Source organism: Muscardinus avellanarius, assembly GCF_963383645.1.
Source record: "Muscardinus avellanarius genome assembly, chromosome: 21".
Lineage (NCBI taxonomy): Eukaryota > Metazoa > Chordata > Mammalia > Rodentia > Gliridae > Muscardinus > Muscardinus avellanarius.
In genome coordinates this window covers 2,683,918-2,699,429 of record NC_137807.1, presented here as the reverse complement: position 1 = coordinate 2,699,429, position 15,512 = coordinate 2,683,918, and the positions used below count along the sequence as shown (strand labels likewise).

Below are 15,512 nucleotides of genomic sequence, written 5' to 3'. Positions count from 1 at the left end.
AAAAAAAAAAAGCTAAACATAGAGTTGGTGTATAAACCAGCCATTCGTTTAAGCATGTTCAGACTGGAGGTGTAGCTCCGTGGCAGAGCGCTAGACGTACACGCATGTTCACAGCAACCTTGGCCTATTAGCCAAAAAGCAGGAACAACTCAAATACCCATCGGCTGACGCGCGGGCACAGGAACCCGCGCCCGGGGGTGCTGACCCGTGCAGCCGTAGTTGTAGATGTTGAAGGTCAGGGTGTCCATGATGTTCCTGAGCCGCTTCATGAGGATGGAGTCGGGCAGCGACTTCTTCAGCGAGAGCCCGAAGACCTCCAGGAAGGCAATCAGTGAGTACTGGTACATGGAGTTCACCAGGGCCATCTCGGACAGGACGAAGAACAGGATGGCCCCTCTCCTGGCCGCTGGCCGGTAGCCATCCCGCAGCCGGTCGATGTCCAAGGCCGTCTTCTCCGCTAGCTTGAGTTTCTCCGACACCTGGGGAGACGGGCCCGTTACCCTGGAAACCAGAGCCCCGGGAATGGACAGGGCAGGGGGTGGGAGGGGGACCGCCAAGGATATCCGCCGTGGATAGCCCCGGGTCTGCCAGTGTCTGGGACCTGCAGGGGGCCTTTTGGGAGACCTGGTGGGCATTCGTGCCCGCTCCTCCAGGGACAGGCCCTGGCTTTCTCTTGGAGACAGCCTGCCCCCTTCCATTCTAAATGTAGCCCCTGCCTGTCCAGAGAGAAGCCTGGGATCCGGGCCCAGCCAGTCCAAGCCCAGCTTCTCTGGGCGCCCTGGGACTGATTTGGGCTGGGCCGGTGATTTGAGTGACTCCCAGGACATTCCCGATACAAACAGGGACAGATTCGCACTTATCCCTCCTTGAAACTGAACCCGAGGGGACTAGGGGCCCGTTTTGGTTTTGAGGCCAAAGCTGGCAGGGGGCAAGACCAGCTCAGCATAAGGCCCAGCCCAGAAACAGAAACAGACCAGATGTCACGGGGCTTTTCTGCTTCCCAAGCGCTAACTTCCCTCTGGCTCAGGCCAGCTGGAGCTGGTTTCAGAGGCCACCCTGCTGCACAAGGGTCCCTGGGACCCCCCCTCAGCACGGCCCAGCAGAGGCGGCTCCTGAGCGGCGTCCAGGCCGCGCTGCCGCCGCGCACCTCCGTGGCCTTGGACTTGGTCTCCTCCAGGGTCTGCACCAGCTCCACGTTGTCCAGCATGTTCCCGGTGGAGGTGGCCAGCTCACGGAGCAGGGAGTCCTCCAGGTCCTTCAGCAGGTTCTTGTTCTCGCTCGTCTCCTGGATCAGGTGCTCCCGCTGCTCCTCCAGCTCGCGCCTCTCGTAGGCCACCAGCACACTCAGCAGCTGGTCCTCCAGGCCCTTCAGCGTGACTGCGGGAGGAGCGGCCCTCAGCGCCCGCGTCCCGCCCAGGACAACGTATTTAAAGATGAGAATGCGTATGACTTCCCGCCCAACAACCAGCTCCACGTTCCCACCTCGCGGGGCCACCCTGAGCCCCAGGGTCAGACTCTACAGCCTCGAGACTTGGAACTCAGTGTCCCCCAAAGACCCCAACCCCAGGCATGCCGCTCAGGCACTCGGAGCTATGAAGGCACCTTGGAGTCACCGCGCCATGCCAGCCAAGCACGGCGCCTTAACCGGCAGCCAGGACTTCTGTCTGCCCTCACCAGTGTAGTTGATCACCATGGCTTTCCCAAACACCGACGGGCTGTATCTGGGGTTGGCCAGCTTGGTGTTGAGGTACAGCCTGAAATTGGAGTCGTAGTCAACTTCCTTGTCCCCCAGGATGATGAACTGCCGCCCCTGGGTGACTTTTATATTCTTCTCCAAGACGTTGTCGATGACGGGATCGATGTACTCGTCCACGTCGTGGAACAGAAAGGGGGTGCCGTATTTGATGGACATCTCCAGCTGCTTGAGGAAGTCGGGGTCGTTGAAGGAAGACACCTGGAAGAGCAGGGGGCAGATGCGGAGAGGACGCGGGTCCAGCCGTGCCCTGGCTGTGATGGGAGGGAGCGCGTCCGGACCGTGGAGGAACCGGGCGGCAAGAATCATTAACTGGGTACTTAGATCTGCAAAAAGTGATCCCGACCCAGCAACCCCACTCCGGTTGCTATTTGTGAAAAATGCGCGCGCGTGTGCGCGCGTGTGTGTGTGTGCGTGTGTGTGTGCCCCAGTGCTTTTAGCAGTGTTGTTCATGAGAGCCCAACATGGAGAGAGCCCCGACGTTCATCAAGCAGTGGACGGCTAAACAACGGTGGTCTGTCCAGGCTGTGGAGTGCGATTCAGCCACCAGGCGGAGTGAGGCACGGGCGCATGCCACAAAGTGGGTGAGCCTTGGAACCTCCTGCTCAGTGAAGGAGCTAGCCAGAGAGCCATGTGTTGACAGCCGGGCGTGGCGGCACACGCTTGTGTGCGCTTGGGAGGCGGAGACAGGAGGATCGCGCGGGTTCGAAGCCAGCCTCAGCTACTTCGTGAGGCTCTCAGCAACTTAGTGAGACCCTGTTTCCAAATAAAGTATAAAATGGGTCTGGGAGTATAGCCCGGAGGTAGAAAGCCTCTGGGTTCCACCCCCAGTACCACCAAAAAATAAAATAAAAGTGGTCGAGCGTCCTTGGGTTCAATCCCCTGCAAGCCGCGGGGCCTGGGCATCCAGGGCCACCTCGCCCTATCCTGATTGAAAGAACAATACAGACGCCAGAGAAGCAGGACCCGGCCCCTGAGCGGCTCCCCGTGCCCGCAGAGAGACGCCCGGGCGGAGGCCCACAGCCAGGTCCCGGCCGCCGAGACCCAGGCGGGCAGGCACGTGGGGCTGCCGGAGCGGAGGGGCCGGCCTACCCACCCTCAAGTTGTTTTTCTCTTCCTTCCTCTTGATCCAGTTGAGGGCCTGCTGCTGGGGGTCGATGCAGAGGGGGAAGCGGCTGGCCCGGGTGGTGAGGATTCCGTTCTGAACTGAGAGCTCGTCGGGGGGCAGGCCCTGGGAGCCCCACCTGCAAGGGGCGGCCATGGGGACCCTGAGCTCTTGGGCCAGTGGTGAATCGGGAGTTAGAGGTGCTGGGCTCGGCCTTCCAGAACACTCTCTCCCTCCCCAGGCTGCTGGGGGGTGCTCCTTGGGCCCCAGAGGGGAGCTCACCCTTTCTGTGCAGCCTAGCCGCCGCCCCCCCAGGCTACTGACCCCCCCTAGATGACACCCACAGACGCCACCCTGGGACCCCGGCTCGGTTGGGGCGCACCTGCTGATCTCCACGTCATCCGTGAGCAGGCTCTCCAGGCGAAACGGCTGGCTCAGGGGGATCTCACGCTCCAAGATGTCGTCCTGCCAGACCTGGTTGACCATCTCGTTGCGGAACTCCCAGGTGAAAGCGCCCTCGTAGCTCAGGAAGGCAGCGCACAGCAGACAGTCCCCCAGCAGCTTCACCCGCCGGTGCACCAGCTCGTCCAGGTCGTTCAGCCACCTGGGGAGGGGGCAGGGCGCCGTGAGTGCCCCCCAGGAGCGCTGTCCCCGCCCGCCTCGCCACTCGGAGACGCGGATGAAGTGTCATCGGCTCCCCTCAAGGGAAGGCCTGAGAACGGGGTGATGCTAGCTGTCCTGGTCCCCCCGCTACACATCACCTACTCGCGGAACCCGGGGGCACTCTACCCAAGACACCCCCAGCCCTACTTTTTATTCTTTGTTTTGAAACAGGGTCTCACCGAGTTGCATAGGGCCTTACTGAGTAGCTGAGGCTGTCCTCAAACCGTGATCCTCCTGTCTCAGCCTCCCAAGCACTGGGATAGTCTTCTTTAAAAAAATAAATAACCAGCTCGGGGATCACCAGTTCACCTTGCAGTCCCCCAGCCTCGTGAACCCAGCGCTGGGAAAGACTGTTCAATTCCACGGCTCGGCAGAACCCGGGTTGCAGCGAGGGCTGGATACGTGCACCTGGGATTTATCTGGCTCGAAGCTATTTATCAAATAGTAATGGATTTCTCACAGACACTTGCCAAAGCCATGCAGATCCATCAAGCTGAGCTGAGAACTCTGTTCCTTGCTGTTTTATTTGGTCTCTTCTGATAAATGCCCCAGGTGTTCCGGGCTTTGGAGGTATTAGAAACTGCTTCCCACAAGCAGACAGCAGCTTCCAGTATTTTTCTATTCTACCCTCAGAGATGCCAGATCAGAAACTCTCTGTATCAGACAGCCCCACCCACTTAAGACCGAAGACCAGCCTAGGGGCTCATCAGTACTTGGGAGGCTGACAGGAGGATCACAGGTTCAAGACCAGCCTCAGCTACTTAAGTGAGGCCCCTCAGCAACTGAGAGAAAACTCAGTTTAAAATAAAAAATTATAAAACAGGAGTCTGGCGTGGTGGCTCACGCTTGTCATCCCAGCATTTGGGAGGCTGAGGCAGGAGGATTGCGGTTCGCGGCCAGCCTCAGCTACTTAGTGAGGCCCTCTGCAAGTCAGTGAGACCCTGTTTCAAAGTAAAGAATAAAAAATAGGGCAGGGGGTGTAGCTCGGAGGTAGAATGCCTCTGGGTTCCATCCTAGTACCGAAAAAAGAAAAGAAAAAAGCAAAAGAGAAAAAGAAAGCAACCCATCCCGTGGCTTCCAGGCGAGTGAAGACTCCTCGGGGCGAGAAGCAGTGTCGCTGGCGCCCTGGCCCACCCTCGGGGCGGCCCGAGGCCCGAGGCCCGAGGCCGCGCTGAGGCCGCTCCATGATCCCCGCCTCCTCCTGCAGGGCTCACCTGACGTTCTCTGACCCGAGGCCCGAGATGAGCTTGTCGGCCGCGATGAGGCGACGCTCCATGATCTCCGCCTCCTCCTGCAGCTTCTGCTTCTCCAGGATGGCCGCCTCGTACTTGGCCCCCAGGGCCTCCAGCTCCTTCTGGATCGCCGCCAGCTCGTTCTGGATCCTCTCTAGCTCCCGTTTGGTTAGGAAGAAATTCCGCTCCAGCCTGGCCACCTGAGGAGACACAGGGTGCAGGTGCCCGGAGGAGGCCGCTGGGGAAAGAGGCCAGGGCCGGACAGGGAGCAACGTCGCGAAGCTGGACCAGTGTCTGCACGAGATTTACTGGTGATGGTCTACACCCTGGGGTCGCCATATGCCGTGTTGAGACAGGTGGCTTCTTTTTTAGTTTTTGTAGAACCCAGGAGTACTCTATCTCCAAGCTACACTTCTAGCCGGATTTTTTTTTTTAATTTTTAACTCTGAAACAGGGTCTCCTAGGTGGCTGAGAGTCTTACTACTTGCTGAGGCTGGCCTCTAACCTGGGATCCTCCTGTCTCCGCCTCCCAAGTTCTGGCATTACAGGTGTTAAGCACCAGGCCTGGCTAGACAGGTGAATTCTGACGCCAGTCCGGGCTCACAGAGGGCAAGTACCTTGTCTCTTTTGGGCTTGATCTCTCTGAAGACGTCGCAGTAGCCCATGACGGCCTCGACGAACTTTAGCATGCCCAGCCCGGCTTTGCTTACGGCTTCCATCTCCTCAATGGTGGTGTTGAGGGTCTTCAAGAGGCCTGAAGGGCGGCGACACAGCGACCAGCCACATTTATCTTGTTTTTGTTTTAGGACCAAACCGGGGGTGGGGGGTGTCCTACCTCTGAGCAATACCCCAGCTCTATTTTATTCTAGTATGTTTTTATGGTATTGGGATTGAACCCAGAAGCATTCTACCTCCAAGCTACACCCTCAGCCCTTTGCTTGCAATTTTTATTTTAAAACAGGGCCTCGCTAGGTTGATGAGAGTCTCACTACTTGCTGAGGCTGTCTTTGAACCTGTGATCCTCCTGTCTCAGCCTCCCAAGTACTGGAATTACAAGAGTGCGCCACCACGCCTGGATTTTATTATTTTATTTTATTTTTTCTGTGGTACTGGGGATGGAACCCAGGAACATGCTACCTCCAAGATCCACTCTCAGCCCTATTTTTTTTTCTTTTTTTGTTTTCCTTTCTTTCTTTCTTTCTTTCTTTCTTTCTTTCTTTCTTTCTTTCTTTTTTGGTGGTACTGGGGTTACTGAAAACCCTTCTACTTCTGGGCTACACTCCCAGACCTATTTTTATACTTTTTTATTTGGAAACAGGGTCTCTTAAGCCAGCTTGGTTGGCTTCGAACCTGCGCGATCCTCCTGTCTCTGCCTCCCAAGCGTGGGGATTATAAGCGTGCGCCACCACGCCCGGCTTTATTCTTTATTTTGAAACAGGGTCTCACTGAGTTGCAGAGGGCCTCACTAAGTAGCTGAGGCTGTCCGTAAACCGCGATCCTCCTGTCTCAGCCTCCCAAGTGCTGGGATTACAAGCGTGCGCCACCACGCCAAGCTTCTTTTATGTTTTGAAACAGAGTCTCACTAAGTTGCTGAGGCTGGCCTCGAATCTGCGATCCACCTGTTTCAGCCTCCCAAGCACTGGGATTACAGGTGTTTGCTACCATGCCTAGCTGGCAAGCTTCATCTTAGGGAAAATAAGATAAAATAAACCGCCTAGCAACAAAGGCAGTGTGGTAACTTTTTATTCCTCAGTGACCCTGGAGCAGGATCTGGGTGGCTGCCCAGGGGACCAGACCACAGCATGGGACAAGATGAGTTTTATAGCTGGGGATGTTAAACATGTGAGTGGGTAGCCGGGCGTGGTGGCGCACACTTGTCATCCCAGCATTCGGGAGGCTGAGACAGGAGGATCACAGTTCATGGCCAGCCTCAGCTACTTAGTGAGGCCCTCTGCAACTCAGTGAGAGCCTGTTTCAAAATAATAATAAAAAAAATACAGCTGGGAGTGTAGCTCTGAGGTACAATGCCCCTGGGTTGCATCCCCAGTACCACAAAAAAATAAAATAAAATAAAGCATAAAAGATAGGGCTGGGGAGTGTGACTCAGGTAGGCTGTCTCTGAGTTCCATCCCTAGTATTGCAAAAATATATATTTTATTGGTACATTGTAATTATATATCATATGGAGGCTTAGTGAGATAGAAACAGACACTCCCATAGTACCCATGAGCTTCCCTCTGGATCCCACCCCTCCCTCCTCTTCCAGTTCATAATATGGAAATTGGAGCCAGGCGTGGTGGTGCATGCTTGTCATCCAGTACCCGGGAGGTTGAGACAGGAGGCTCCCAGATTCGAGGACAGCCTCCGCAACTTAATGAGAGTCTCATCAACCTCACGAGACCCTGTTTCAGAAATAAAAATAAAATAGGGCTGGGGGTGTAGTTTGGAGGTGGAATGCCCCTGGGTTCCGACCCCAGTCCCGCAGAAAATAAGAATTAAAAAATAAGGGAAGCCGGGCGTGGTGGCGCACGCTTGTAAACCCTGCACTTGGGAGGCGGAGACGGGAGGATCGCGGTTCACGGGCAGCCTCAGCTACTTAGTGAGGCCCTCTGCCACTCAGTGAGACCGGTTTCAAAATAAAGAATAAAAAATAGGGCAGGGGGTCAAATGCCCCTGGGTTCCATCCTCAGACCCGCAAAAAAAAAAAAAAAAAAAAGAGAAGCTGAGGATGGACCAAAACGACACACGGCACCAACAGGCCGGGCGGGGTCCTAATAAGATCCGATTTCCCAGCCACGAGAACTAGCGACTATGTGGCAGGTGGCAGCCACACGCCCCATAGCAGCGGAGTCGCCTTCCTCCTCTGGGGACGGTCAGGCCCCCTCTCCCCTCTGCACAGCCACGGTGACGCCGTCCAATCATGGCCCCCGCCAGTGACCGCCCCGTCCCACACGCACTGAGGCGGGCACCCGCCCTCCACACGCACCTTTGATGTTTTTCACTTGGCTCTGGGAAATGGAATCGAAGTCGATCTCCATGAGCGAGCGCAGGAAGTTGGGGTCGGACATCATGCCCTTGGCCGTCTTCCAGTTGAGCTCCTTGTAGCCCTTGATGATGAGGATACACTCACAGACCGTCTGCACCTGCTTCGGGGGCTTGGCGAAGGACCTGGCCAGGAGGGAAGGCGCTGTGATGGGATGCGGGTGTGTGACCGCTCGCGCCACAAAAGATGGTTCAAACGGGAGGCGACGGCTGGAGGAGAAGCCAGGCGGACCCAAAGGACCCCAGGCCCTGACGCGAGCCACACGCCTGCCCCCAAGGACAAGGACTGGTGCGAGCTCAGGATCCCGGACAGCCTTCTGGTACCCAGCTGGGCATCGGAATCATGGGATTGAGGGGCCATTAAAATACCAACCCAGCCAGGCTTGGTGGCGCACACCTATGATCCCAGGTGTGGGAGGCTGAGACTGGAGGATCGCAGGTTCCAAGCCAGCCTCCGCTACTTAGTGAGGCCCTCTGCAACTCAGTGAGATCTCGTTTCAAAATAAAGAATAAAAACTAGGCATTTGGGAGGCAGAGACAGGAGGATCAGGGTTCGCGGCCAGCCTCAGCTACTACTTAGGCCCTCTGCAACTCAGTGAGACCTTGTTTCAAAATAAAGAATAAAAAATAGGGCTGAGGGTGTAGCTTGGAGGTAGAGTGCCCTGGATTCCATCCCCAGTATTGCAAAAAAATAAAAATAAAAAATAAAAATTGCTAAGATGTGTCACATAAACACATGGCAAAAACAAAGGCACACACTAACTTTACTAACAAAGTCAAACAGCCAAGAACAAATAGGGCAGGTGCCTGCAACTTACTTTACAGGTAAAAAGCCCATCTCCCTATTATGTAAGAGGACCCCAGAGGGCTGGGAGGGGGCTCATTGCTTTGCACGCACAAGGCCCAGCGTTCAACCCCCAGCAAAGAAAAAGAAAAGCCCCGGAAGTGGTAAGAAAAAACAAAGAACAATAACAACGCTCTAACGGACAAAAGGTCAGGACGTGAAACCATTCGCAGCAAAGGAAGGCACGTGACCTCCACATGATTTTCCACATGTCAGAACAAAGGCCACCTCAGCCCTATTAGAGGGACACTGGTTAACACTACACAGACAGCAGGGTGTCTAGTGCCCCGGCTGGTGTCTGGCCTGGGGGTGTCAGCACCGCCCTCCAGATGCCGCCATTACCTGATCTCCGTCACGTCTGACTTGTCCAGCTTCTGCAGCTCCAGCTTGGCAGCCTCCAGGATGGGCATGACCTCGGCCAGGGCCGTCTCGGCCTCCGCCTTCTCCACCGCGATGACCTTGTTCTGCTCCTCAATCTCTATGGCCTTCTCCTCCGCCAGCTTCTTCTTCTCCTCCGCTGTGGAGCAGGGGCCAGTGAGCGCACGGCGGGCTCCACGGAGCCCAGCGTGGCGGTCTCGGCACTCATGGGGGACAGAAACCCCGCCACGTGGGGGCTCAATGCCACAGCGCCTGCTCCAGCTCTGACCTGCCACGTCTGCCCAGTGTACCCACACCCGCCACGGCCCCATCTGGCCACCCCTGATGGCTGAGGACCCGGGCTCACGGAGTTCTCCTCTCTCTCTGAGACCTCTCTCCTCCTGAGATCTCTCTCTGAGACCTCTCTTCTCTCCCTGAGATCTCTCTCCTGAGATCTCTCTCCTCCTGAGATCTCTCTCTGAGATCTCTCTTCTCTCCCTGAGATCTCTCTCAGAGATCTCTTTTCTCTCCCTGAGATCTCTCTCTCCTGAGATCTCTCTTCTCTCACTGAGATCTCTCTCCCTGAGATCTCTCTCCTGAGATCTCTCTCCTCCTGAGATCTCTCTCTGAGATCTCTCTTCTCTCCCTGAGATCTCTCTCAGAGATCTCTTTTCTCTCCCTGAGATCTCTCTCTCCTGAGATCTCTCTTCTCTCACTGAGATCTCTCTCCCTGAGATCTCTCTCCTGAGATCTCTCTCCTCCTGAGATCTCTCTCTGAGACCTCTCTTCTCTCCCTGAGATCTCTCTCTCCTGAGACCTCTCTTCTCTCACTGAGATCTCTCTCCCTGAGATCTCTCTCCTGAGATCTCTCTCCTCCTGAGATCTCTCTCTGAGATCTCTCTTCTCTCCCTGAGATCTCTCCCCGAGATCTCTCTCTCTGAGGTCTCTCTTCTCACTGAGATCTCCCTCTCTTCTCTCCCTGAGATCTCTCTCTCCTGAGATCTCACTCCTGAGATCTCTCTCTCTGCAAAAAAAAAAGAAAGAAAAAATAAAGAATAAAGAATTGGGCTAATTAATTAGTTAATTTGAAAGGCTGTGGGCCTAGCTCAGAGGTAGAATGCCCATGGGCCCAATGCCCAGCACCACACACACACACACACACACACACACACACACACGACGTCACAGAGGGGAAGGCCTTGTGGCCGGGTGGTGAGGCCAGCACCCTGGGGGCTGTCCCTGGAGCCCCGCAGCCCGTCCCCTCAGCCCATCCCCAGAGCGGGCGGCCACACTTGCCAATGGCCGTGTTGGTGGCGATCTCCTCCAGCAAGGCCTCGCAGGCGGCAGACTTCTCGGCCAGCACGATCTTCTGCTCAGCCAGCTTCTGGTTCAGCTCGTCCAGCTGCACGGTGGCCTCCTTCAGCTTGTCCAGGCCGCCCTCCAGCCGCTTGCACTGGGCTGCGGAGAGCAACACCCTGCGACACCCTGCGACCCGTCTGCAGCCCATCTGGCCCTGGGAGGCCCGCGCCCTCAGACCCTCCACACCGCGGCGCCGGCCGGGCGAGCAGTGCCGGCCGCTGACCACAGCCTCAGCCTGGGACCACGCTCGCGCCTCCTTCCTCCTGCCTTCTTTCCTTCCTTTTCTTTTTTCTCTCCCTTTCTCTCCTTCATCTTCCTTCTTTCTCTTTCTTCTGGTACGGTGAGACTCTTAGCGACCCAGGGGATACTCTATCTCTGAGCTACACCCCAGTCCTATTTTATTTATTTTATTTTGCAGTACTGGGGATTGAACCAAGAGGTATTATACCTCTGAGTTACACTCCTACCCTATGTTTTCTTTTCTTCTTTCTTTATTCTTTTTTTTTTTTTTCGGGTCTGGGGATGGAACCCAGAGGCATTTGACCTCTGAGCTACACCCCCTGCCCAATTTTTTATTCTTTATTTTGAAACCGGGTCTCACTGAGTTGCGAAGGACCTCACTCAGTAGCTGAGGCTGTCTGCGAACCGCGATCCTCCGGTCTCAGACTCCCAAATGCTGGGATGACAAGCGTGCCCACCACGCCCGGCTTCTTCTTATTATTATTATTCTTTTTTTTTGAAACAGTGTCTCACTAAGTTGCTGAGACCCTCACTAAGTAGCTGAGTGAGGCTGGCTTTGAACCCGTGTGATCCTCCTGTCTTGATCTCCCAAGTACTGGCATTACAAGGGTGTGCCCCCATGCACAGCTTACTTTTTATTTTGAAACAGGGTCTCACTAGGTTGCTGAGGCTGGCCTCGAACCTGTGGCCTCGATCCTCCAGTCTCAGCCTCCCAAGTACTGGGATTACAGGCCTGCACCACCATGCCTGGCACATCAGAGCACTTTCTGTCATTTCTTTCTTTTCGTGTGTGTGTGTGTGTGTGTGTGCGCGCGTGCGTGCGCGCAGCACTAGGGATTGAACCCAGGAGCATTCTACCTCTGAGTTACAATGCCAGGCCTATTTTTTTCTTTATTTTTTGAAAGAGGGTCTGACTAAGTTGCAATAGGCCTCACTAAGTAGCTGAGGCTGGTCTCAAACCTGCGATCCTCCTGTCTCAACCTCCCATGTACTGGGATTACAGTGGCACACCAGCACGCCTGGCTTCATTAGAGCATTTGTGTGTGTGTGTGTGTGTGGTACTGGGGTTCCTAGAAACCCTTCTACCTCTGGGCTACACTCCCAGACCTATTTTTATACTTTTTTTTGGAAGCAGGGTCTCTTAAGCCAGCTTGGCTGGCTTCGAACCTGCACGATCCTCCTGTCTCCGCCTCCCAAGCGCGGGTTTACCACGCCCGGCCATCAGAGCACTTTCTAAAGAACCTTTTCCAACAGAGCACGCTGCTGCATCAAACATATCGCCAGGATGGTGGAAATTTAGAACTACCAAGTGTATGGGCCCAGCAAGGAAAATAAAATAACCGTGTGCCCGTGTTCCACCCACAGAGAATTACTGCTCAGTGCCATTCGGGACACACCCTGCTGTGCCTCATCCTGGGCGCCTGCCCACTAGGGATGATGGGGAAGGAGAGCGCTAGGGATGATGGGCAAGGAGAGCGCTAGGGATGATGGGGAAGGAGAGCGCTAGGGATGATGGGCAAGGAGAGGACTAGGGATGATGGGGAAGGAGAGCAGGAGGGATGATGGGCAAGGAGAGCGCTAGGGATGATGGGGAAGGAGAGCAGGAGGGATGATGGGCAAGGAGAGCAGGAGGGATGATGGGGAAGGAGAGCGCGAGGGATGATGGGCAAGGAGAGCGCTAGGGATGATGGGCAAGGAGAGCGCTAGGGATGATGGGCAAGGAGAGCAGGAGGGATGATGGGCAAGGAGAGCAGGAGGGATGATGGGCAAGGAGAGCGCTAGGGATGATGGGGAAGGAGAGAACTAGGGATGATGGGTAAGGAGAGCCCTAGGGATGATGGGCAAGGAGAGCGCTAGGGATGATGGGCAAGGAGAGCGCTAGGGATGATGGGCAAGGAGAGCGCTAGGGATGATGGGCAAGGAGAGCGCTAGGGATGATGGGCAAGGAGAGGACTAGGGATGATGGGGAAGGAGAGCTAGGGATGATGGGCAAGGAGAGCGCGAGGGATGATGGGCAAGGAGAGCGCGAGGGATGATGGGCAAGGAGAGCGCTAGGGATGATGGGCAAGGAGAGGACTAGGGATGATGGGCAAGGAGAGCGCTAGGGATGATGGGCAAGGAGAGGACTAGGGATGATGGGCAAGGAGAGCCCTAGGGATGATGGGGAAGGAGAGCCCTAGGGATGATGGGGAAGGAGAGCCCTAGGGATGATGGGCAAGGAGAGCGCTAGGGATGATGGGCAAGGAGAGCGCTAGGGATGATGGGCAAGGAGAGCGCTAGGGATGATGGGCAAGGAGAGCGCTAGGGATGATGGGCAAGGAGAGCGCTAGGGATGATGGGCAAGGAGAGCGCGAGGGATGATGGGCAAGGAGAGCGCTAGGGATGATGGGCAAGGAGAGCGCCCAGCCCTTCCTCCTAAGGAATCACCTAGGCCTTACCGATGTTATACTGCGTCTTCTCGTCCAGCAGTTTGGAGTACGTGCTAATGAAATCCAGGTAATTCTTGGGTGTTACGTAGTTGCTGCGCCTCAGTTTCTGGAGAAATTGTTTGCTGTATTCCCCCACGGACTGGTGGACCAAAACCACGTGCTCCACCAGGCTGTCCAGGTTTTCTCCTGGGATCATGGAGTTATCCCCTGAAGAGGAGGCAGTGGAGTCAGCGCCTCTTAGTGGAAGAGAAAGGGGCTCCCAAAAAGCCAATGTGGAGCTGGGCACAGAGGGCGTGTGCATGTAATCCCAGTACTTGGGAGGCTGAGATGGGAGGATCACAGGTTCAAGGCCCGCCTCCGCTACTTAGTGAAGCCCTTTGCAACTTAGTGAGATTCTGTTAAAAAATTAAAAAATGCCACTGGGGGTGGAGCTCAGAGGTAGAATGCCCCTGGGTTCCATTCCCTTACTGCAAAAATAAATAATAAATCATAAAAAGCTGGCTGTGACGGTACACACCTGTAATCCCTGCTCTTGGGAGGCTGAGACAGAAAGATCATAAGTTCGAGGATGACTTCAGCAAGTAATGAGACTCTCATCAACCTAGCAAGACCCTGTTTCCAAATAAGAAATAAAATCAGGCTGGAGGTGTAGCTTGGAGGTAGAATGCCTCTGGGTTCAATCCCCAGGACCTCAATCAATCAATCAATATAAAAATTAAAAATAAAAAGGACTGGAGTTGTAGTTCGGAAGTAGAATGCCCCTGAGTTCCAGTACCACAAGAAAAAAGAAAGAAAGAAAGAAAGAAAGAAAGAAAGAAAGAAAGAAAGAAAGAAAGAAAGAAAGAAAGGAAGGCTTCAGAGCCAGGCGTGGTGGCACATTCTTGTAATCCCAGCATTTGGAAGGCTGAGATAGGAGGATGGCAGGTTCAAGGCCAGCCTCAGATACGTTGTGAGGCCCTCTGCAGCTCAGTGACACGGTTTCAAATTAAAAAATAAAAAATCAGGCTGGGGGTGTAGTTCAGAGGTAGAATGCCCCTGGGTTCCATCCCCAGCACCACACACACACACACAAAGGGGGAGGCTTCACAGTGAAGGAGCCCGCCAGACCCATCGCAAGGGAGCCGCAGGGCGCAGGGCGCTTTGTCGGCCACAGCGCGGTCCCCACGACGGCCGTGACTCACCGAGAAAAGACCTGGCGACCGCGTGCAGGGCCTGGGGAGGCCACGGCATGAACCAGTCGATGCCGGTGTTGTTCACCAGACCTTGAGGACAAGGAGAGGGAAGACGGGGTCCATGGTTCGCTCCAGACGCTCAGCACCCCCAGCACCGTCTGCAGGAGCCGCCGGCGCGGTCAGCGAGCACTGAACGCGGAGTCCGGTCCATCCTCCTGTCTCAGCCTCCCATCACTGGGATGACAGGCATGGGCCTTGGACACTGTTGACGCTGGCTTGCTGGTCCTTTGATGGGGAGGCGGCTGGCCGCTGCAGGAGGCTTACCAGCATCCCTGGCTTCTCCCCGCTGGGCGCGTAGGCCTGGCTTCTCCCCCATTTATGAGAACTAGAGACCTGCAGTCGATGCCTGAGGCCGCCGAGCGTGGCCTCCTCCCACCGGAACACGAGTGCTTAAGGGCAGGTGCCTCACTTCTCAGAGGCTGCCTCAGGGCCCCAGATAGGAGAGCGCAGAGAGCCTGGGGCCAGGGAGCCAGAGTGACCGGAGGAACGTCACCCTGCGAGCACGCTTGTCATCCCGGTGCTTGGGGGGCTGAGACAGGAGGATCACAGGTTCACGGCCAGCCTTGGCTACTTAGTGAGGCCCTCCAAAACTTAGTGAGACCCCGTTTCAAATTAAAAAATAAAACAGGGCTGGGGGTGTAGCTCAGAGGTAGAATGCCCTTGGGTTCAATCCCCAGTCCTGCAAATAATTTGTTTAAAAATTAAAAAGCCGGGCATGGTGGCGCACACTTGTAATCCCAGCGCTTGGGAGACTGAGACAGGAGGATCGCACAGGTTCGAAGCCAGCCTCGGCTACTTAGTGAGGCTCTCAGCAACTCAGTGGGACCCTGTTTCCGAATAAAATATAAAATAGTTCTGGGGGTATAGCCTGAAGATAGAAGGCCCCTGGGTTCCACCCCCAGTACCACAAAAAAAATTTTTAAATGAAGGATGAGGCCAGGCGTGGTGGCACATGCTTGTCATCCCCGCGCTTGGGAGGCAGAGACAGGAGGATCACGCAGGTTCGAAGCCAGCCGCGCTGGCGTAAGAGACCCTGTTTCAAAAATATAAAATAGGCCTGGGAGTGTAGCCCGGAGGTAGAAGGGCTTCCAGGAACCCCAGTACCACCAAAAATAAGGATGTCACACACACACACACACACACACACACACACACACGACTTTTTTTTTTTTTTTTTTTTTTTGCAGGTCTGGGGATGGAACTCAGGGGCATTCAACCTCCAAGCTATACTCCCTGCCCTTTTTATTTTTTTTATT

General features: G+C 55.3%; 1 protein-coding gene across 1 annotated transcript in view; it reads right to left on the bottom strand.

Moving 5' to 3' along the window:
* The window catches only part of DNAH10 (dynein axonemal heavy chain 10), a gene marked incomplete at both ends in the record, with an annotated part of 118,287 nt that overhangs the window by 16,685 nt on the left and 86,090 nt on the right, over positions 1–15,512 (bottom strand). Inside the window, 12 exons of the mRNA XM_080717600.1 lie at positions 206–479; positions 1,148–1,377; positions 1,675–1,954; positions 2,850–2,997; positions 3,241–3,462; positions 4,736–4,953; positions 5,371–5,507; positions 7,740–7,921; positions 8,982–9,156; positions 10,287–10,454; positions 13,034–13,231; positions 14,206–14,286. Coding sequence (XP_080573726.1) covers positions 206–479; positions 1,148–1,377; positions 1,675–1,954; positions 2,850–2,997; positions 3,241–3,462; positions 4,736–4,953; positions 5,371–5,507; positions 7,740–7,921; positions 8,982–9,156; positions 10,287–10,454; positions 13,034–13,231; positions 14,206–14,286 — 2,313 coding nt within the window. The remainder of the gene's footprint in view (positions 1–205; positions 480–1,147; positions 1,378–1,674; positions 1,955–2,849; positions 2,998–3,240; positions 3,463–4,735; positions 4,954–5,370; positions 5,508–7,739; positions 7,922–8,981; positions 9,157–10,286; positions 10,455–13,033; positions 13,232–14,205; positions 14,287–15,512) is intronic.